Source organism: Panthera leo, chromosome F3 (genome assembly GCF_018350215.1).
Source record: "Panthera leo isolate Ple1 chromosome F3, P.leo_Ple1_pat1.1, whole genome shotgun sequence".
Lineage (NCBI taxonomy): Eukaryota > Metazoa > Chordata > Mammalia > Carnivora > Felidae > Panthera > Panthera leo.
In genome coordinates, this window is record NC_056696.1 from 59506055 (window position 1) to 59526801 (window position 20747).

General features: G+C 41.5%; 1 protein-coding gene across 1 annotated transcript; it reads right to left on the bottom strand.

The window, feature by feature from the left end:
• Positions 1-1967: 1967 nt before the first annotated feature.
• Positions 1968-17375, bottom strand: LOC122211553 (flavin-containing monooxygenase 5-like). Its single transcript, XM_042924786.1, is given in 10 exon segments — positions 1968-2123; positions 2125-2154; positions 2156-2324; positions 3608-3680; positions 5732-6081; positions 7508-7707; positions 8758-8900; positions 12749-12896; positions 13333-13521; positions 17241-17375. Coding segments are annotated over 10 exon segments (1593 nt in total).
• Positions 17376-20747: the final 3372 nt, after the last annotated feature.

Here is a 20747-nt window from a genome sequence, read left to right on the forward strand (position 1 = left end):
TCCATTTCACAACACTGGGACCATGACCTGTGGTCAGTTCAGGAGTCAGACGTTCAACAGACTGAGCCATCCAGGAGGCCCTGGTTTATGGTTTAAAAGTATCATTTGGCTGCACCAGTGAGAATAAACCACAGAGATTAGGGGTGAAGGAAGGAATGTGCTGAGGACACTATTATAATGGCGCATACAAGATGGTGGCAGGGAGTAAGGTGGTAGCATTAGAGGTGATGAGAAATGGTGGGATTCTGGATTTACTGTAAAGGTGATATGATTTGCTATTCAACTAGATATGGGATATGAAAGAGAGGAATCAAGAGAATTGAAAAAGGAAGCCCTTTTACACTTTTAGTGGGAATGTAAATTGGTACAGCCAGTATAGGAAACAGCATGGAGGTTCCTCAAACTATTAAAAACAGAGCTCCCATATATATGATCCAGCAATCCCACTGTTGGTTTTTATCCAAAGGAAATGAAAACAGGATCTTGAAGAGACATCTACACTCCTAAGCTCATTGCAGTGTTAGTCACGAAGCCAAGATATGGAAGCAACCTAAGTGTCCATTGATGGGTACAGGGATAAAGAAAATGTGATGTGTGTATATACATAATGGAGTATTATCTAGCCCTATGAAAGAAGGAGATCCTGCCATTTGTAATGTAATGGGCAAAACTGCAGGACATTATGCTAAATGAAATAAACCAGACACAGAAAGACAAATACTGCATGATCTAACTTACGGAATTATGAAAAGTCAAACTCTCAGAAATTAGAGAGGGGAAGAGTGGTCACCAAAGGCTGGTGGTTGGGGGGAAATGGAGAGATGTTGGTCAAAGAAACATCCAGTTATAAGATGAGAAGTTCTGGAGACCTAATGTACAGTATGGTGACTATAGTTAATAATACTGTCTTACTAAAGTATTAAATATTCTATTGTATATTGCATTGAATATATTATTGAGATTTGCTAAGAGAGTAGATCTCAAGTGTTCTCATCTCAAAAATAAACATATCTATGTGAGATGATGACTATGTTAATTATCTTGATTATGGTCATCATTTCACCATGTATATGTACACTTACTACTTTTTCTCCCCATTTCTTCTTCACATTCTTCTGAATGATTTTATAGAATTTTGTATGTTTACTGTAGAATTTGTTCCATGTTTGGATAGTTTTAACAGAACACAAATTATGTGCATTTTCTGACTTCTATTATTCCTCTGTGGTATTCTCCATCCCCTAAAATACCCTCAGTAATACCTGAAATAACCTGTGTATTAGTAACCTGTTACCTCAACATCCATGATTCTATAGAATGTGACTGTAGAGGAGAAGGTTTCTTTCTTTCTTTTTTTAATGTTTATTTATTTTGAGACAGAGAGAAAGTGTGAGCAGGGGAGGGGCAGAGAGAGGGAGAGAGAGAACCTTAAGGAGGTTCCACCCCCAGCATGGGGCCCAACATGGGGCTCCATCCCACAACCCTGGGATCCTGACCTGAGTTGAAATCAAGTTGGTCGCTTAACTGACTGAGCCACCCAGGGCCCCGAGGAGAAGGCTTCTGATGAGGACATTTGTTCATCGTTAGCTATTCGAGATCGTTTGAAGAGATACTTTTTCCCAGACTGTGCTTTACATGCAAAACCAAGAATTTGCCAATTGCGAATAGCTGACAAACCATGTGTTTATTATAAAAGGAGGGCCTAGGAGAACTTGGCGTAACTGAGAACATCTGCCATATTATGGAAATTAACTTTTCACTTCCAAAGCAAAGTTTCATACAACCCACTTCATTTGAACTCTCTGTTGAAGAAATCTCCAATTTTGCCAAAATACTCACGCAGAGAGATTTTAGAATTATTCGTTGTACTGGTCTAGTCTGAATTGAAGGATAAACACTTGAACACACTCAATCTCCTTAATTAGTGTGTGTCACTGTCAGCTCCTAATATGGTAACGACCATAGGATTATCCTTTAATAATGATTAAGGTGAGAGCAAAGAGGAGAAGAGCTGCACAGGCACTTTTAAGCCAAAATGGCACAGAGGATGGAGGCTGGTCACAGATGAGGGTTCGAGATCTCAGGGGCTTGATGATCCGCTCTCTCTGGGTCAGGATGGCTCTCCCGGGCCCCAGCCCACGTCCCTGGCCCCATGCAGGCGGTACTGGTAAGGCGTGCATGGGCCAAAGAAAATTTCTACAGCCAGCTTTGGATCCCACAGGAAGATGGAGGGCAGGTTGGGTTTCGCTCCTATTTCAGAGGCAATCTCATCCATGTATTCCACGTATTGCACTCTGCATGTGTCGCGAGGATTATTCAGGAATCTGAAAGCAGAAGGGGAAAAAAACCGCAATCAGAGACCTCAAGTCAGATGACAACCTCCTTCCTTCCAAGCATAATTTCCTCTAAACATCGGTGGACTTTGTGTGAGGGGATAACCCATGGGGGAAAGGACTGATGGCTACGGGTAATTTCTTAGTGGTTCCTTTTCTTTAAAATTTTTCTTGTTTATTTATTTACTTCTGAGAGAGAGAGAGAGAGAGAGAGAGAGAGAGAGAACACAAGCAGAGGAGGGGCAGAGAGAGAATCCTGGGCAGGCTCAGCACTTCCAGCACAGAGCCCGACATGGGGCTCAATCCCATGAACCACAAGATCACGACCTGAGCCAAAATCAAGAGTCAGACGCTTAACTGACTGAGCCACGCAGGCGCTCCTCTCAGTGGTTTCTAACAAAATATTCACACACTGTATTTTTCATCCTCAAATCCTTCCCAGAGTCTTGGATGGTAATAGGTGGGTTTCAGAAGATTGTTGTCATATTAATGGTATTCTTTTCTTAAATCCTGTACTTTGGCCATGCATTGGATTCTCATTCAGGGTATAGTCTCATTTTGGTAAATTGGTGGGGAATATGAAATTGTACATGCCAGTTATTTAGGTATGTGTGACATTCATTTGATTTTAAGTATTACTAAAATGTAATTCGTGGCCGACCTTTTAAACCAGTTGCTGGATAACTGACTGTTTTCGGGATAAACCCTTTGGTCTTAGAGACAGGCTGTAAACATTCACACTGTAAATTCTCAACAGGTATTTGTTGCATAGAAATACCTTACATTTCCCACCTCAGTGGTTGAGAATGATTTTCTATTAAGAAGATTTCATACAACCTATGAGCCTCTGACTTCATGTCAGTATTTTAATTAGATTCTGTAATGATTTGCCAACTCATTTCTCACATTGATTTATCTTTCCAACTCCTTAAAGGAGTAAAACAACCCTTCATTTCATCTTACATTTTTTTACACTTTGCAGCTCTAAGGCTATGATATGACATAAATTTGTAATTGTATTTATCTAGTGTTACATGAATTTTAAACAAGATTCTAAGGTTTCCATATTGGACTATTCTGTACCCATTCTTCCCATAAATATTCCCTACGTTTATATTATGTATTATAATAGGAAGAGATGGCGAAGTTGATAATTTGAGATCTCATCTAGGCAAATAGATTCTATGATGAGAAAAATAGAAAGAATCTTTGGTAGGCAAACAGCTCCACCTAAACACGTCCAATTGACTTTTACTAAGAAGCAAGTTTCTTACTCTTTTTCAAATTTTTTTCTCTTCTGTCTTATGTCTGCCATCATGCCACTCACCGAAGGTAATTTGTTCAATCCTAGGAAGGAAAGAAGATGAGATTCCAGAAGAAATGAATACCTTGAGAGTCACTTTGGTGGAGAACACCCTAAGTGAGGCAGCACAAGAGTGAGGGAGCTGCATCCAGGAGGTCCTCTTGTGTGCCCTCCACTCGTTGTTTCGTCCGACGCAAATGCCTTACAGATGCAGAGACATGTCCTCTAATGCGTTCACATCTTGACTAGCAGACCTCAAAGCCCACAAAGAAGGATGGACTGAAGGGAGTGACACCCAAATGACAGGACAAAAAGTAGCATGCGTGTGCTTCCATTATCAGAGCATTCACTCTGGCTGTCCTTGATTTATTTATTCACATATTTTAAGATGTTTATTTACTTAATTTCTGAGAGATAGAGATAGAGAGAGAGAGAGAGAGAGAGAGAGAGAGAGAGAGAGAGAGGATGAGTGGGGGGAGGGGCAAAGAGAGAGGGAAAGAGAATCCCAAGCAGGCTCTGCATAGGAGAATCCCAAGCAAGGCAGAGCATAGCCTGCCATGAGGCTTGATCCCATGAACTGTGAGATCATGACCTGAGGCCAAATCAAGAGTCGGATGCTTAACATACTAAGCCAGTCAGGCTGTCCTTTAAATAGTGAGTTACCCCTGTTCATTTATGTTATGGATTTGTTTACAAATACATATTGTATTTACTAATAAATAGTGACTCAGTGTCTCTTGTTTTCATTGGACAAAGATTTATTCTTAATTTTCCATCTTTTAAAAAAAATTTTTGAATGTTTATTTATTTTTGAGAGAGAGAGAGAGAGACAGACAGACAGAGCATGAGCAGGGAAGGAACAGAGAGAGAGGGGGAGACACAGAATCTGAAGCAGGTTCCAGGCTTTGAGATGTCAGCACAGAGCCCGACGTGGGGCTCGAACTCACAGACTGTGAGATCATGACCTGAGCTGAAGTTGGACGCTCAACCGACTGAGCCACCCAGGCACCCCTTAATTTTCCGTCTTAACTCATGGGAGATACCTTCCTATAATTCTCCCTCATTTCTTTGATGAGTGACATTCTATATTTTGAGAAACACAGAATGTTCCAGGAAAATATGGGGAACTTTTTAAAGGAGAAACAAATGAGCAGAATTAATACAATGTGATTGACAAAAGGTAGTTTGTGAATCTGTCTTCATCCATTAATTCTCAACCTTAGAATTAATGATATGGAGGAGCTGGGTTTTCTTTCTTTTTCTTTCTTTTCTTTCTTTCTTTCTGTCTTTCTTTCTTTCTTTCTTTCTTTCTTTCTTTCTTTCTTCTTTAAGTTTATTCATTCAATTTGAGAGAGAGAATACACAGTGAGGGAGGGGCAGAGAAAGAGGGAAAGAGAGAATCCCAAACAGGCTCTGAGTATGGAGCCCAATGAAGGGCTCGAACCCACAGACCGTGAGATCATGACCTGAGCTGAAGTCAGATGGTTAGCCGACTGAGCCACCCAGGTACCGCTGGGGGAGCTGGGTTTTAATCCCAGGTTTGTCTTGGTACAGAGCTCTTACTCTTTTCATTGTGCTGTGGTGCTACCCCAGTTACTTGGTGATTCGGCCGTAGTTCATATAATTCACATAATTTACCATTCATAATTCTGTGACTCTGCTTGTCCTCTTTTATTTTGAACGTGAGAGGCGAAAAAATGCTCCCTTTAATTTAGGCTCGTTCCAGAGTTATTCTAGCAACAATTGAGAAGTAGCATAGCCATTATTTCCCATCTATACTTTAGGTTGAGCTCTTTCTTCCACTTCCATCACTTCCTCTACTAGGTACTGCCCTAATGTGCTCTGAAGAATTATTTGCCAATAAGTTGTCACTTCATGGTAGCTTAAGGTAGTTTTTTTAATCTCCATTTTTCATGGTAATCCTAGAGGTTAAATAGCCATCAAACACTAACATAACAAATACGAAGCGGTACAATTCCGGATACTGTAAAGGTTAACTTCACATATGTTTTGCAGCAGAAGACCTTTGCAATGCCTCTGAAATCACCTCTTTGGGTGGTCACCTTTTCCAAATATGCATAAGGTCAGCGCATACCCTTGAATACACGCATGGCCCATCAGCTCTGGAGTTCCGATGTGGGAATGGTGGCTCCCACTGGCTGGAGAATGCCAATGAAAGCTAGTGTTGGTTTCTCTAGTTGAGGGGGGAAGACAAATTTAAACATGGAGTGCTGGCTGTCCAGAACTGTTGCATTGTTTTCCAAAAAGGGAAAAGAGAAAGTATATCCTGTGGCAAAAATAACAACATTAACGTCCTCTTCTGTTCCATCTCCGAAGATGGCTGACGTCTCTGTGAACTCCCTAACATCTGATTTTATCAGAACTCTTCCAGATATTATGTGATTGGGTAGATCGTCACCACAAGTAGCTTGATGAGTGAGAAGTCTGAAGAATAAAAATTGAAATTCAGGAAAATTAATATGTCTTTTGGGATAGGAGTTGAGCTCAAAAATATTTCAAATATTTTTTGGTTGAGCTAAAGAAAAAAAAACTTGCATTTTTGTTTTATAAAAAATTTCTTTAAGTCAATACTTTTTCTGAATTGTTTACTGAATAAATATCCTGTACTTATTAGAATGCCAATAGCATTTATTTAATACTTATTATATACAAAGAGAAGATTTTGCAATGGTATATAAGTTTATGCCAATGATAATATTGACATCTAATTTCTTGGAAACCATTTTTTGGGGGAGAGATTTTTTAAAAGCAATTGGTGGAAGTGTTCATACTAGAATAGGAAAATTAGATCATATTCTGATTTCCATTTATTTCGAGAACCTACATACCACTTTTATAAGCTTTACTGACATCATTTAATACTTAGTAGTCTCCCTGCTTCTACCCCAGCCTCCCTATAATTTCCCCTCCACTCGGCAACCTGAGGGATCCTTTGAAAACGTAGAATTATATCCTGATGGGTTTCTATTTCACCAAAAATGAAATCGAAAGCTATGACCATGCCCTAACCCTAAAAATCCCCCCGTGATCTGGCTCCTGCTTACATCTGTGAATATATTTCTTACCACTTCCCCTCCCCCAACAGTCTCTACACTGGGTTGGTTCCTTGCTCATTCCATCCAGCCTTTGAACTTGTGTTTCTTCTGCCCAGAATGATATTCTCATCTTAGACATTCTTTCAGGTCTTGCCTCCTCACGTCCTTCAGGTCCCATTCAAATGCTCTCTCATCATATATGCATTCCAGAACCACCCCATCTAGAAAAGATTCCTCTCCCCAACTCTTCTTACTGTTTGTTATAGCACATATGACTCCACATCATTGCATTATCCCCTGGTTGGTTTCTCCCCTACCAGAAAGGAGGTCCAGCAAGAGCTAAGATTCCACCTGACCTTGTCCTTATTCTACTCCCAGTATCCAGAAACATACGTGACCATAGTAGGAACTCAGAAATATTTATTAAATTTATCCACACTGTACACAATCAATTTTTTGTGCTTGCACATTTATACCTCATAACAGATAGGAGATAGGGATTGCATTTTACCAATGTAAAAAAGAAAGAAAGAAAATACTTAACTATACCAGGGTTAAAAGACAGAGGCAAAATTTTTTTTTTTTTAATGTTTATTTATTTTTTTGAGAGAGACAGAGACAGAGCTTGAGCAGGGGAGGGGCAGAGAGAGAGGGAGACACAGAATCTGAAGCAGGCTCCAGGCTGTCAGCACAGAGCATGATGTGGGGCTTGAACCCACGGACGGTGAGATCATGACCTGAGCTGAAGTCAGACACCCAACTGACTGAGCCACCCAGGCGCCCCAAAATTAGTTTTTAAAAAACCTAGAACATACCTGTGTTTAGGTAGTAAGCCATAAACGTCATGGTTAAATCGAGCGTTTAATTTATTCTCTGCCCATCTGTTGATTAAGAATGTAGGGTAAAATTTGTTGAGGATGGTCTTAAAATGAGTGAAGAGAACAGTGTCCATGGGCATTCCATTATCCCAGACACGGTTCCAAATCCATGCACCCCGCCTTGTGCTGAGATACACCTGGGAGAGAATGCAGATAAATGAAATATAGATGCCTCACAGTGTAAGACTTTCCTTTCTCAGTTTTTCAGATGTCTCTCATTTGGCTCATGAGAGATGGAGAAGAACTCTCTTGCCTTGTTAGCTTGAAGAGTTCCTCTGTCCTCAAAGACAGATAGACAGACAGATATAATCACACACACTCACGCAAACAGACACATTTGGCTTATGGCTTATAGTTCCAGAAATCTCCCTCAGCTTTCCTCTGGGTCTCACTCACTATCCCTCTTGCGTTTTCCCCAAAGCAGTGTTTGATGCCTGCCATCTCTTACATTGCAGATCCTGGACAAACACAATGATGTAAGATGACTAGAGGTCAACAGATTGACATGCAAGATCCCATCCATCTGCTAATTATGACATTATAGAATTTGGAATACGTACTTGGTTACTATGTATCCCTAGAAATCTAGGTATGGAAGGAATCAGAGTTGGGAGATGTATCAAGTGTCATATCAGTGAAAAATAAAAGGATTTAAAGTGGTTTTCTGATATAGTTCATTTTTTTTAAATATATTTTTTTAACATTTATTTATTTTTGAGAGATACAGAGACAGAGTGCGAGCAGAGGAAGGGTGGAGAGAGAGGGAGACACAGAATCTGAAGCAGGCTCCAGGCTCTGAGCTGTCAACACAGAGCCCAGCACGGGGCTCGAACTCACGAACTGTGAGATCATGACCTGACCTGAAGTCGGATGCTTAACCGACTGAGCCACCCAGGCGCCCTTGATACAGTTCATTTTTTTAACTCATGGCTGTACCAGTGAAGCTGACACTCTCTGGTGAAAATAATATGGTGGTCACTAAAGTTTGAAATATCGATTTTTATTCAATTCTCATTTTTTAAATGTATTATCAAGATTGCTACCAAGAAAACGAGTATGAAGAGGTAATTAACAATCAGGATTGAAGCAGCGTGTGGGTAGGCACCACACACACTTCATGCAATGCCAACATCTCAGAGGGCAGTGGGAAGGGTGCATCTCAGGAAAGAGAATTTTAGGAACCAAACCTGTGAAGCTACATGACTGAGTTCAATTGCCAAGTCAGCTCCAGAATTTCCAATGCCAACCACAATGATTTTCTTCCCCTGAAATTTCTCTGGGCTCCTGTATTCACAGCTGTGGATATATTGACCTTTGAACCTGTTGATTCCTGTGGGCAAGAATAGAATTACTCAACCATTGGTCTTTATGTATGTATGTATGTATGTATGTTTGTTTGTTTGTTTATTTTTATTTTTTTTTTAACGTTTATTTATTTTTGAGACAGAGAGAGACAGAGCATGAACAGGGGAGGGGCAGAGAGAGAGGGAGACACAGAATCTGAAACAGGCTCCAGGCTCTGAGCGATCAGCACAGAGCCGACGCAGGGCTCAAACTCACGGACCACGAAATCATGACCTGAGCCGAAGCCGGACGCTTAACCGACCAAGCCACCCAGGCACCCCTGTTTGTTTGTTTATTTTAAGAAAAGAGGGAGGAGGAGGGGCAGAGAGAGGGAGAGAGAGAATCCCAAGTAGGCTCTGTGCTATAAGCACAGAACCTGATGAGGGGCTTGATCCCATGAATCTTGAGATCATGACCTGAACCAAAATCAAGTCAGATACTCAACCAACTGAGCCACCCAGGTGCCCCTATATTATTTTTTAAAGCTTATTATTTAATTCAAAGTCCATCCTATTTAAACCTCTCATTTGCTGTTTTACTGATGCTGGCCTGCAGATTATCTGCCCAACATCATCAGAGAGAATAAATCCTCAAACATTTTTGTTCTAGATCATAAATTCCAAGCTTAAACAAATTATCAGGTTTCTAAACAAATCAGACATCTAATTTCTGCCTCCGTTTTACTTACCTATTCCTTGCCAAGCCTTCAATGGTGAGTTAGGCTCCTATTTAAGTAATGCATCTTCCTTTTCCTTCATCCTTGTTATTTACCATTACTGCTTTGGACCCACTTTCTGTCTTGCTTTCCCAACCCAAGCTTCACCCTTGTCTAGATGTTTCCACTCAGGCTAGGCCCAGCACACCCTTCCCACCAGCACTACTCACTCTGCTTTACTACTGGGGACAAACACTCCAACATCACCTATGGGATCTGAAGCTAAAATAATGTAGGAACTTAATATTTTTGCCTAAAAATTTCCTCTGACAAATAGAAACCTCATGTGGCAAAGCCATAAAAGCTGGTTGATTTCGCAGTATTTCATTTCATTTATTTATTTATTTAAAAAAATTTTTTTTTAACATGTATTCATTTTTGAGAGACAGAGAGAGACAGAGTATGAGCGGGGAAGGGGTAGAGAGAGAGGGAGACACAGAATCGGACGGAAAGTCCAGACTCCGAGCTGTCAGAACAGAGCCCGATGCGAGGCTCGATCTCACAAACTGCGAGATCATGACCTGAGCCGAAGTCGGTCGCTCAACTGACTGAGCCACCCAGGTGCCCTGACAGTATTTCATTTTTTAAGCAACACTGGGGTCTGCACATATGGGCTTCATTTGCTCCTCTTGTGACACTGGACAGCCCTAGTCAGTCCTGACTGTGGGTCAGTCCTTGCCCTGTTTCTTTTCCCCTACAGAATCTGATCTAAGATCTCAGCTTTCCTTTGGAAGTTCTTCAGTCCTCACCTAGCGAACTCCTGGCATGGATCTAATTGTTCCCAAACTCCATCTTTCCGAGTTGCGTAGTCCATAAAATTTCTCATCAGTCATTTCCCCTCCCCTCGGGCCCACTGCGATTCATCTCATTCCTGAAGATAACTTTTTTTTCCCTCACGTTTATGGAACAGCAAAGATCTTCAGGGAGTTTCCCAACACCTAAAAGTTACTGTGTTTTCATCCATCCTTTTTCTGTCTCCCTTCCCCAGGAGAAAATATTTCTCTTCAACTCTGAAATGAATCCCTTGCCCTGTGGGCCAAACTGTGAGGGGGTTTTGAGGTCAAACAAATGTAGGCATGAAGGTCAGCTTTTTTTTTTTTTTTTTTTTTTTTTACTACTAGGGACATTGCGATGGGTATGGTTTCACCCAGCTCATAGGAAAGGTATCAGATCTGTTAAAATGTTCCTAAATATTAAGTACTTGAGAAATAAGTTTAATACTCTTCTTTAAGTATCTTCAGTCCCGGCCCACGCTCTCCTATTTTCAGGGAACATTCTCTTCAGCCTTGTTGCTTCGTGGTCCCCTCCGTCTTTCTCCCTCATGCAGGCAGAATCAGCGTCTCCTGCATCGTCCCCTGTCGCAGGAAGTGGCAACTCAATTGCTGGGACCGATGACGTGCAAGGTACCGTTGATACCTCCCTGCTACATCTCAGTTCTGGCCCATCAGCAAATTCTATCATCTCTATGTTCAAACTCTATTCAAGACCCAAGCACTTCTTTATGTCTCCACTGCCACCCACCTGGTCCAAACTACCATCATGTCTCCCCTGAATTAGCGCAAGAGCCTCCTCCCTGCTCCCCCCGCTTCCATCTGTACTACCTCCTTCCCCGACTCTTCTGAGCACAGCAGCTAAAGAGATGAGAGCACGCCTCTACTGGGCTCAACACCTCCTAACAGCTCTTACCTTGCTCAAGGCCAGAGTGCAAACAATGCCCCCCCCCCCCCTTCACTCTCCGACGTCATCTCCTGCCTACCCCATCCGCTCCTCCCACCACACTGGATCTGGGAGGCACACTCCCCCATCACGGCCTTTGCACCTGATGTTCTTCCTGCACGGGGCGCCTTCTCCAGATATCTGCATCACTTCCTCAACTCCTCTGGGCGTTTGCTCAAGTGTCCCTTTCTCACGGAAACCTTCCCTGGCCACTTCATCTAACCTTGCATCGCACCCTCATCCCCAAACTCCTCCCCTTTCCCACAGTTATCACCTCCCCATATTTATCCCATTTTTGTCTGTGTCCATCTGCCGTCCGCATGCTCCTTGCGGGCAGGGGTTTTGCTTGTTTCGTTCTCTGCTGAGCCTCTGGACTCTTGGTGCCCAACAGGTATTTCTTGAATGACTGTTGAATGAAGAATACAGGAATATTTAAATTTCGAATCAACTAACCAAGAGCTTTCTCTCGACCCATTTAAACCTTCCTTGTCTTCTCAGACACTGGGAAACAGACACACACAGCAGTGAAAGTGGGGGGCATCTAGAATCTTCTAAGATCCCCAAAGGAGTCTCAGGTTCAGCTCTGTTTGAGAAGATTGAGCATGCATCCTGCTCCTAGGGATAAACAGGGAGGCACTGTGTAGGTAAACCATTCCTGCAGCATTCCTTATATGCGAGGTGCTTAAGCTTCCAGATAGTAAACAATAGCATTGCAGCAACTTCTAAGATGTGTACATGGCTATTTATATTCATCATGCTATGTACCTACATACACCTTCGGGGTGTTGTATGTAAGCAATGAGTCACTGTAATCTACCCCCAAAACCAAGAGCATGCTGTATACACCGTATGTTAGCTAACTTGACAATAAATTATGTATATATATATATATATATATATATATATATATATATAAGCTAAATCTTAATATATTTTCTGTAGCTTTGATCCTACTATTTATTCCAAACTATTTTTTTCAGTTTTTTATTCATTTAAGTAATCTCTACACCCAAAGTGGGGCTCAAACTCATGACCCCAAGATCAAGAGTCACACGCTTTTCCAAATGAGCCAGTCAGGAGCCCCATATTGACTCCAAACTATTGCCAACACACAACAATTCCCACATTTTGCTTGTTAGTTGTGGAAAAATGTAATGCTTTTCTCTGAAAATAACCCAGAACTTGTGGCAATAGGTATTAGTAATTTCAATTTTTGATTTTATAATATTATGTATTTTTTGAATGGACCCCGTAAGAGCATGCATTACTTTATAATCAGAAAAAAATAATGTTTCTTTTGAAAATAGGGTGACTTTCTGAGTGACGAACTTTCTTCGAGAATAACAACAGCAACAATGATAAAACCTCATAGCACCAGTGCCTTAACGCTCCATATGACATACCTGGAAAGTTCTGGAGTGGCAAGATGGGCTTGGTGTAAAGACCACTACACACCATAATCCCATCAGAGACATAGGATTCCTGCTTCCCTGTGGTCTCGACCAGGACGTCCGTGCAAGAGAAGTCAGAGCGCTTCCTCACGCTGTGCACCTTTGACCGGGAATGAGACAAACTTGGACATGTGGCTTCTCTTCCTGGCTGCCTCCTGTCCCAGAACTTTTGGCCTCATTGAGTAAGGTTGGTTATAGCTACTCTCCCTCGGGGTTTTCTGAAAGAGTTTCTTTATAGCTGATTTTCCTACCAAGACCTTTTTAAGTAGAGACGTAAGCCAGCACGTCCCCAGCTGTGGTCCTGAATGTAGTTGACGGTGAGCCAACACCAGGTGCACCGTCTGGCGTTTTCAGCCAACCCATCATACCTTTTCCAGAAGGAAGTAAGGATGGAAGGTCCTGCTGACTCCACCAGAGAGGCACACAGGGCTCCCCTCCAAGACTGAATGCCTGTGCCTTGCTGCCCCTCACTTAGCCTGGTTCTGGACTCTACCAAGAAGGTTCTGCATATGCTGAGTGTTCCCGGTTCCACTCACCAGAAACCGGATGTGCTTCGTTAGGTCAAAGTGTTGTGCATACATCCTGAGGTACTCCATGATTCTGGAATTGTGCAAGTAGTTGGGGAAATGATCGGGGGAAGGGTAATCGTGGTAGGTTGTCATCTCCTTCAAAGTGTTGCTGGTGGCAGATTTGTAGATACTTGCCCTGCCACTCGTAGTCTCCTCCTGCCAGGAAAAAGAAGATACTTCCCATCTTTTAAAATACAAGAGTAACATTAAAAAAAAAAAAATCAATCCTTCATTTGTCAAATTATGAGGCTCCTGGGATGAATTCCTTCAAAGAAAGTAAAGTTGCTTTTCCAGTACCTTCACGAAGAGATAAGTTACCTTGTCTTAGTTTAAAACAACAGATAATTTTGTTGAGGAACAAAGAGGAGAGTATGAAAAGATGGAAGCAACCTGAAAAGAAAACTGTATGTAGAATACCAGAGAGTGAAAGTCATCAGAGGAAGTTGGGGCTGCCTCCCTGCCCACTGAGCTCAGAGGGGTCAGAGTCCTGGCCAGAGGATATCCAAGAAGTCCATGCTGTTTGTAGTGACAGAAAGAATACAGAGTGTTAGTACATTTGGCTTTCTTTTTTCCCTCCTTTTTTTAATTGATGATTTTTTTCTAATTACAAAAGCATCAAATGTTTATTACAATTTTATAGAAAATCAGAGACGAATATCATTCTTGATGATCATTTTCTTTTTTTTCCAAATTTTTATTTAAATTCTAGGTAGTTAACATATAGTGTAATATTGGTTTCAGGAGTAGAATTTAGAATATAGTGATTTATCACTTATATACAACACCCAGTGCTCATCACAAGTGCCCTCCTTAATGCCCATCCCCCATTTAGCCCGTTCCCCCCAACTCCTTCCCTCCACCAACCCTCAGTTTGTTCTCTATCATTAAGAATCTCTTAGGGTTTGTCTCCCTGTCTCTTTTTTCCCCCTTTCCATATATTAATTTGTTTTGTTTCTTAAATTCCACATATGAGTGGAATCATGTGGTATTTGTCTTTCTGATTGACTTATTTCACTTAGCAGAATACCCTCCAGTTCCATCCACATTGTTGCAAATGGCAAGGTTTCATTCCTTTTGATGGCTGAGTAATATTCCAGTGTGTGTGTGTGTGTGTGTGTGTGTGTGTGTGTGTGTGTACATGTTAGATCTTTATCCATTCATTAGTTGATGGACATTTGGACTCTTTGCATAGTTTGGCAATTGTTGATAATGCTGCTATAAACATCGGGATGTGTGTACTCCTTTGAATCTGAATTTTTGTATCCTTTGGGTGAATACTTAGTAGTGTAATTACTGGATCATAGGGTGGTTCTATTTTTAACTTTTTAAGGAACCTCCATACTGTTTTCTAGAGTGGCTGCACCAATTTACATCCCACCAACAATGTAAGAAGGTTCTCCTTTCTTCACATCCTCGCCAACTTGATGATCACTTTAAATGTTTTGATATATATGCTTTTGGTCTCAGTTTCTCAATCTTTCAGAACCTCTATTATCTACTTATCTATATGCATACAGATAGGTATATTGTATTTTAGCAATTTACAATATGTTACAGTTTATAAAGAGTTAAAAAAACTTTTTTTAATGTTCATCCATTTTTGAGAGGCAGACAGACAGACAGACAGATAGAGCACAAGCTGGGGAGGGGAAGAGAGAGAGGAGACACAGAATTTGAAGCAGGGTCCAGGGTCCTAACTGTCGGCACCTAACGCAAGGCTCGAACTCACAAACTGTGAGATCATGACCTGGCCCGAAGTTGGACACCCAACCAACCGAGCCACCCAGGCACCCCTAAAGAGTTTTTTATATACATTACCTAATTCAATCTTGTGAAGCACATTATCATGCTAATTTTTCAGGAGTCCATACAGCACATAATATCTGTTATGCGTGTTAGCAACCATTCCTGATTTTTTTTGAAACTAAGGCCAGACACTTAAGTGATTTAAGGCTAAGAAAAAAAATACACCACCACTTAAAATATGTTGTTTTCTCCCGGGAAGAATTTATTATAATCTTAAAATATAGTCATTTTAATATATGTACGCAGAAAACACAATTGGGGAGGAGGTTATTTTTTTCATCTTTTGTATATTATTGGTGAAATAAAGAATCAGTAATACATGTACTATGAATATTCTAAACTTGAATCCAGAAAATATGGAATCTAATTCCTGCTAAATCACATCAACTTTAAGAACAGATCAAAATATGTGTTTTCTCCCTCAAAATGAAGAGTATTGTTTAATAAATGCCATTGTAGTGAACACTCATATATAAAAATATCCCTTCTGAGAAGGATAGCTTCTGCAAATATAAGCAGCATTTTTTATGAGTGAAAGCTTAAAAGATGGGTATCAGATGAAATCAGATGACATGATGTGGTATTTTGTGGCATTCTGATGTGGTCCTGGAGATATATTATTGTCTGGCTTGGATAGGGAACCTGACATCAAATCATTTCTCTGAATCTATTTCTTCGCCTGCAAATAAGTGCTTGCCTCTCTCACGGAGTTATTGTGAAGACCAAATCGTGCACAAAAAATGCTTAAAAACCTTACACACCTCAACAAGTGCATATAGTGCGATATGACTAATAGCCTGTGTGCACAGGGTGCTGTAGACATCAGGCGTGGAGGCTGGAGAAGCTTTCCTAGAGACAGGCCTGTATTGGTTAAGGTCCAACCAGTAACATGGAAACTAGGGCACCTGGATGGCTCAGTCAGTTAAGCATCCTACTGTTGGTTTTGGCTCAGGTCATGATCTCAGGGCTCCTGAGTTTGAGCCCCACGTCAGGCTTTGTGCTGACACACGGAGCCTGCTTGGGATTCTCTCTCTCTCTCTCTCTCTCTCTCTCTCTTTGCCCCTCCCCTGCTCACTCTGTCTCTCTCAAAATAAATAAATAAACTTAAAAAAAAAAAAAAAGAAAAAGGAACATGGAAACTACTCCCAATACTTGAAACTGGGAATGTAATGCAGGGAATTGTTCTTCCAAAAAAAAAAAAAGAAAGAAAGAAAAGGATAGACCTAAAAAGCCAACTAGGTGTGGGTGAGACATCCCAGAGATTACCTTTCTTTTATCCCCACATGGCAAACTTGGAGGTCGCATGGTCAAGGGGCATAACTCTAAGTTGGAAAAGAACTGCTTAGTCACATCAGACTATGATGCGGGACAGAAACCGTTATTGTGCTAAGTCCTGGAGATTTCAGAGTTTGTCTGTGGGACAGTTAGTGTTAGCTGCCCTTACTAGCACATATATATTATTAGGATGAAGATCAAAATCTACAGATAGATCAAGCATTAGCATGTATGTGGTAGCTGAAAGCCAAGGTGGGGTGATACGGAAGAATCCCAAGGGACTTGCAAAAGGTAGAAGACCAGAGGATCGAGAATAGAACCACAATCAGCCACGTTGAGAGGCCAAGCGGAAAACTATCGCGTTGGAAAAGGAGAGAGAAAAGAGAGTGAAATCACGGAAGCCAGGGACAAGCGGTTTTTAAACTGAGTTGGTTTTTGACACTTTTAGATCCCCTTGAGAAAGCAAGAAAACTCAGCACAGGAAGTCCATCTGATTTGACAGCTTTGATTGGTAACAGCCGTGAGAGCAGTTTTCTGGGAGGGTTTGTGTGCCCACTAGGTAATGCTGGTGGAACTTCAGGGAGTTAGACTCTGTAAGGAGGAAGGACTGTTGGAGCATCATCCTTGGGGGAAGGAAAGATTGGGATTCGACGCACAGGTGTAGGCACTAATAAAAATAATAATTATTACGCTGGTAGTTGAGGATAAGTTACTGTTGATATCTTTGCATTCCTACTTCCAGATATGGAAAAGATGTCATCACACATGCGGTGACATAGTCTATTCAAACTTACCTGGTATCTCCACAGTCCTCCAATGTCATTGGTTCCTTCAAAGCAGGTGGGCTCCAATCCCTCCTCCAGACAGATCTTAATGGCCCCTAATCCACTGACCCCAGCACCAATCACCGCAATTCTCTTTCCTGGCATTGTTCCCTCTATCAGGGAATTTATTAGTAGAAAATCAGATTTTTCTTGTCATGGAATTTTTTTCTACAGTTCAACATCATTAGGTTTTTTTTTTTCTTTCTAAAATTGCTAGCTAATGCATTTAAGTAATGTCCTACTCAAAGCTGCTATCCAATTCAAAGGTTCTCTGAGCGACAGAAAACCCTACCTCACACAAGACTTTCTCATTTTCAAGTACAAAAGTAGATTGCTTAAAAAAATAGGTTTGGGGGACCCTGGGTGCCTCAGTCGGTTAAGCGTCCAACTCTTGATTTCAGCTCAGGCCAGGTCAAAGATGGAGGCCCTCGTGGGCTGAAGATTCTCTCTCTTGCTGTCCCTCTGCCCCTCCCTTGATCATGTGCACGCATGCGCACTCTCTCTCTCTCTCTCAAAAAAAAAAAAAAAAAAATTGATTCCTAAAGTTAGCACACACAAACACACACACATACACACCTCCATATACAGATTTTGCACAAACTGACTTTTAACTCCTTCTGCTACTACGATCTGCTTGCCGAAACACTCATGTTGGTGACTTTTGCAGTTTACTTTTGATTTAAGCCAGAAAATGGCCACTTTTGCCCTGTGATAGGGTTTGAAGTGGGTAGGAAAAAGAAAACTCCAACAGAGCATTTCATCAAGTAAGTATCGCTCATCTCACTGTTCTTGGGACAGAGTGCAAGCTACATACATGTAAACGTTCTTCACAAAAGTAGTCCAACTGCCTTCATCCTGAAGATTAATGTTCTGCCATTTGCTCATTCACTAAACATTTACTGGTATCTACTCTGTTGCAGATATGACTTCAGTTGGGCAGATACAGCAGTGAACAGATCTAACATAGTTCCTTGAGAACATTCCAATGATGTAGAGAATAAACAAGGGAGTAAATAAATAGTAAGCTGGATGATGATACACACTATGGAGAAAAATGAAGCAGGGTAGGGGCTGTGGGGAATACAGGAGGCAGGCTATTGTTTTCTATAACACGGTCAGGGAAGGGCTCCCTGATGACACTGAAGCAAGGAGTGGGGGACCAAACCCACCTGTAGGCATCTGAAAGAGAATTCCAAGCAGAGAGTCTGAGGCAGAAACATGCTGGACATTTTTGAAGAAAATCAAGCGAAGCCTTGTGAGTGGGTGCCAGAAGGGTAGAGGGTACAATGAGGTTGGAGATGAAGTATTAGGCGTCAGCGTCAGGGTCAGGATCAGGGTCAGGGATCAGATCAGGCAGTGCCCTTTTCAACGGATGGAGCAAAGAAAATATGCGGACGATATCAACAGGTATGCAGAAATGCCACTTATCTGTAAGTGACTCTGAGGACACCACTCTCCTCACCCTGTCTGCTCTATGAGCTTGCTCTGTCCTCTGCTACTCAGTTGAAACATGAGGAGATGGAATTTTCTTCCTTCCTTCCTACTTCCCTTCCTTTCCTTCCCTCCATCCCTCTTCCTGTCTTTCTTCCTTTCTCTCTCTCTTCCTTCCTTCCTTCCTTCCTTCCTCCCCCCTTCCTTTCTGAAATAGTTTTTTAAAACTTTTTAAAAAAAAGTTTGTTTATTTATTCTGAGAGAAAGAAAGAGAGAGAAATTGCGAGCAAGCAGGGAAGGGGCAGAGAAAGAGAGAGAGAGAGATTGAATCCCAAGCAGTCTCCACAATGTCAGCGCAGAGCCTGAAGCGGGGGTTGAACTGCAAGATCGTGACCTGAGGCGAAACTAGGGTCAGATGCTGAACCAACTGAGCCACCCAGGTACCCCTGAGATACAGTTTCCTTAGGAGAGGTCTCCTTAACTCTCTGGTGATTTTCTCCCCGTATGTTTGCTCTTTAGCTGAATTTCTCTCTGAAAGAAAAGCTGAAAGGAATTCTGTACTGCATTTTAAAAAAGTTTTTAAAAAATGTTTATTTTCGAGAGAGAGAGAGAGAGAAAGTGGAGGAGGGGCAGACAGAGAGGGAGACACAGAATCTGAAGCAGGCTCCAGACTCTGAGCTGTCAGCACAGAGCCCGATGTGGGGCTTGAACCGCGAACTGTGAGATCATGACCTGAGCCAAAGTCGGACACTTAACCGACTGAGCCACCCAGGTGCCCCAGGAATTCTGTACTGCATTTTAATAAGTTTCTATTACAGTGGATTCGAGCTGCTATTAAAATATGAGACTGTTTTTTAATCTGGAGTTCGTTGGTAAATCTTTTAAATTAAGGCTTATTAACATAACCCTGTACCATTTGATGTGCCGCTACTACTTGAAAATGTATCCAGAGGCTACAAGCAATGAGTTTACCCAGTGACAGCAGCTAGTCCTTAAATAATCCCCCCTGAGTACACCAGTTAATGCATAGGTTTTCCACGCACTTTGCAGGATTGTAATATCAGCCAACACCCTAGATCACAAAGTAGCCGAAGGAGTCTATATTAACAAAGAAATTGCTACCAACAGAAATACATAGACAATGAATGTTGCATTTAGTAATTTGAAAAGTGAACCCAAATACTCAGTGTCCATGTGTTTAATGCCAAGGCTATCATGTTTCATTGGGACATATACATTTGTTTGAAAAATCACCTTTCTGGGCGCCTGGGTGGCTCAGTCGGTTAAGCGTCCGACTTCAGCTCAGGTCACGATCTCGCGCTCCGCGAGTTCGAGCCCCGCGTCGGGCTCTGGGCTGATGGCTCAGAGCCTGGAGCCTGCTTCCGATTCTGTGTCTCCCTCTCTCTCTGCCCCTCCCCCGTTCATGCTCTGTCTCTCTCTGTCTCAAAAATAAATAAACGTTAAAAAAAAAAATTAAAAAAAAAAAAAGAAAAATCACCTTTCAAATATCAAAATTATCCGGTCACTTTTCTCCAGGGTAGTTGATTTCCTTGGCTGCTGAAATAAAAGGCTATTTAGCACGTGCAATCTGTGTTTAGTGTGTTGTAGGTGTCTCCTTGATCATTTATATGCTGTTGTTTCTTCAGCAGCTCCCCTTGACCTCCAGTGCCCAGTCACCTCTGTCTATTTATCCCCTCATCTGAAACAACCTCAAATTAAATCTCAGTTGGCAAAATCTCTCTCCATACGTATAGCCAACACTGACCTCAACCTGTCTTCTTCCTCACTGGAAATGGTAACGAGTTGCTCTTTGGATAAATTCTTAGTCCATTTTTCCTTCCCTTGTGAATATTCCAATTAGCCATTTTTTTTTAATTGCACATATAGAACACAAGGATATTTTTCTAATCATGCACTTATATGGCACAAAATAAAACATTTAAAATCTCATTAAGCCCCAATTTCTTTGAGGAAATAAAGGTCATAAAACTAACCTGCCACAAGAAGGAAAATAACAGCAGATTTGCTCTTGAAGTTTCCTGGTGC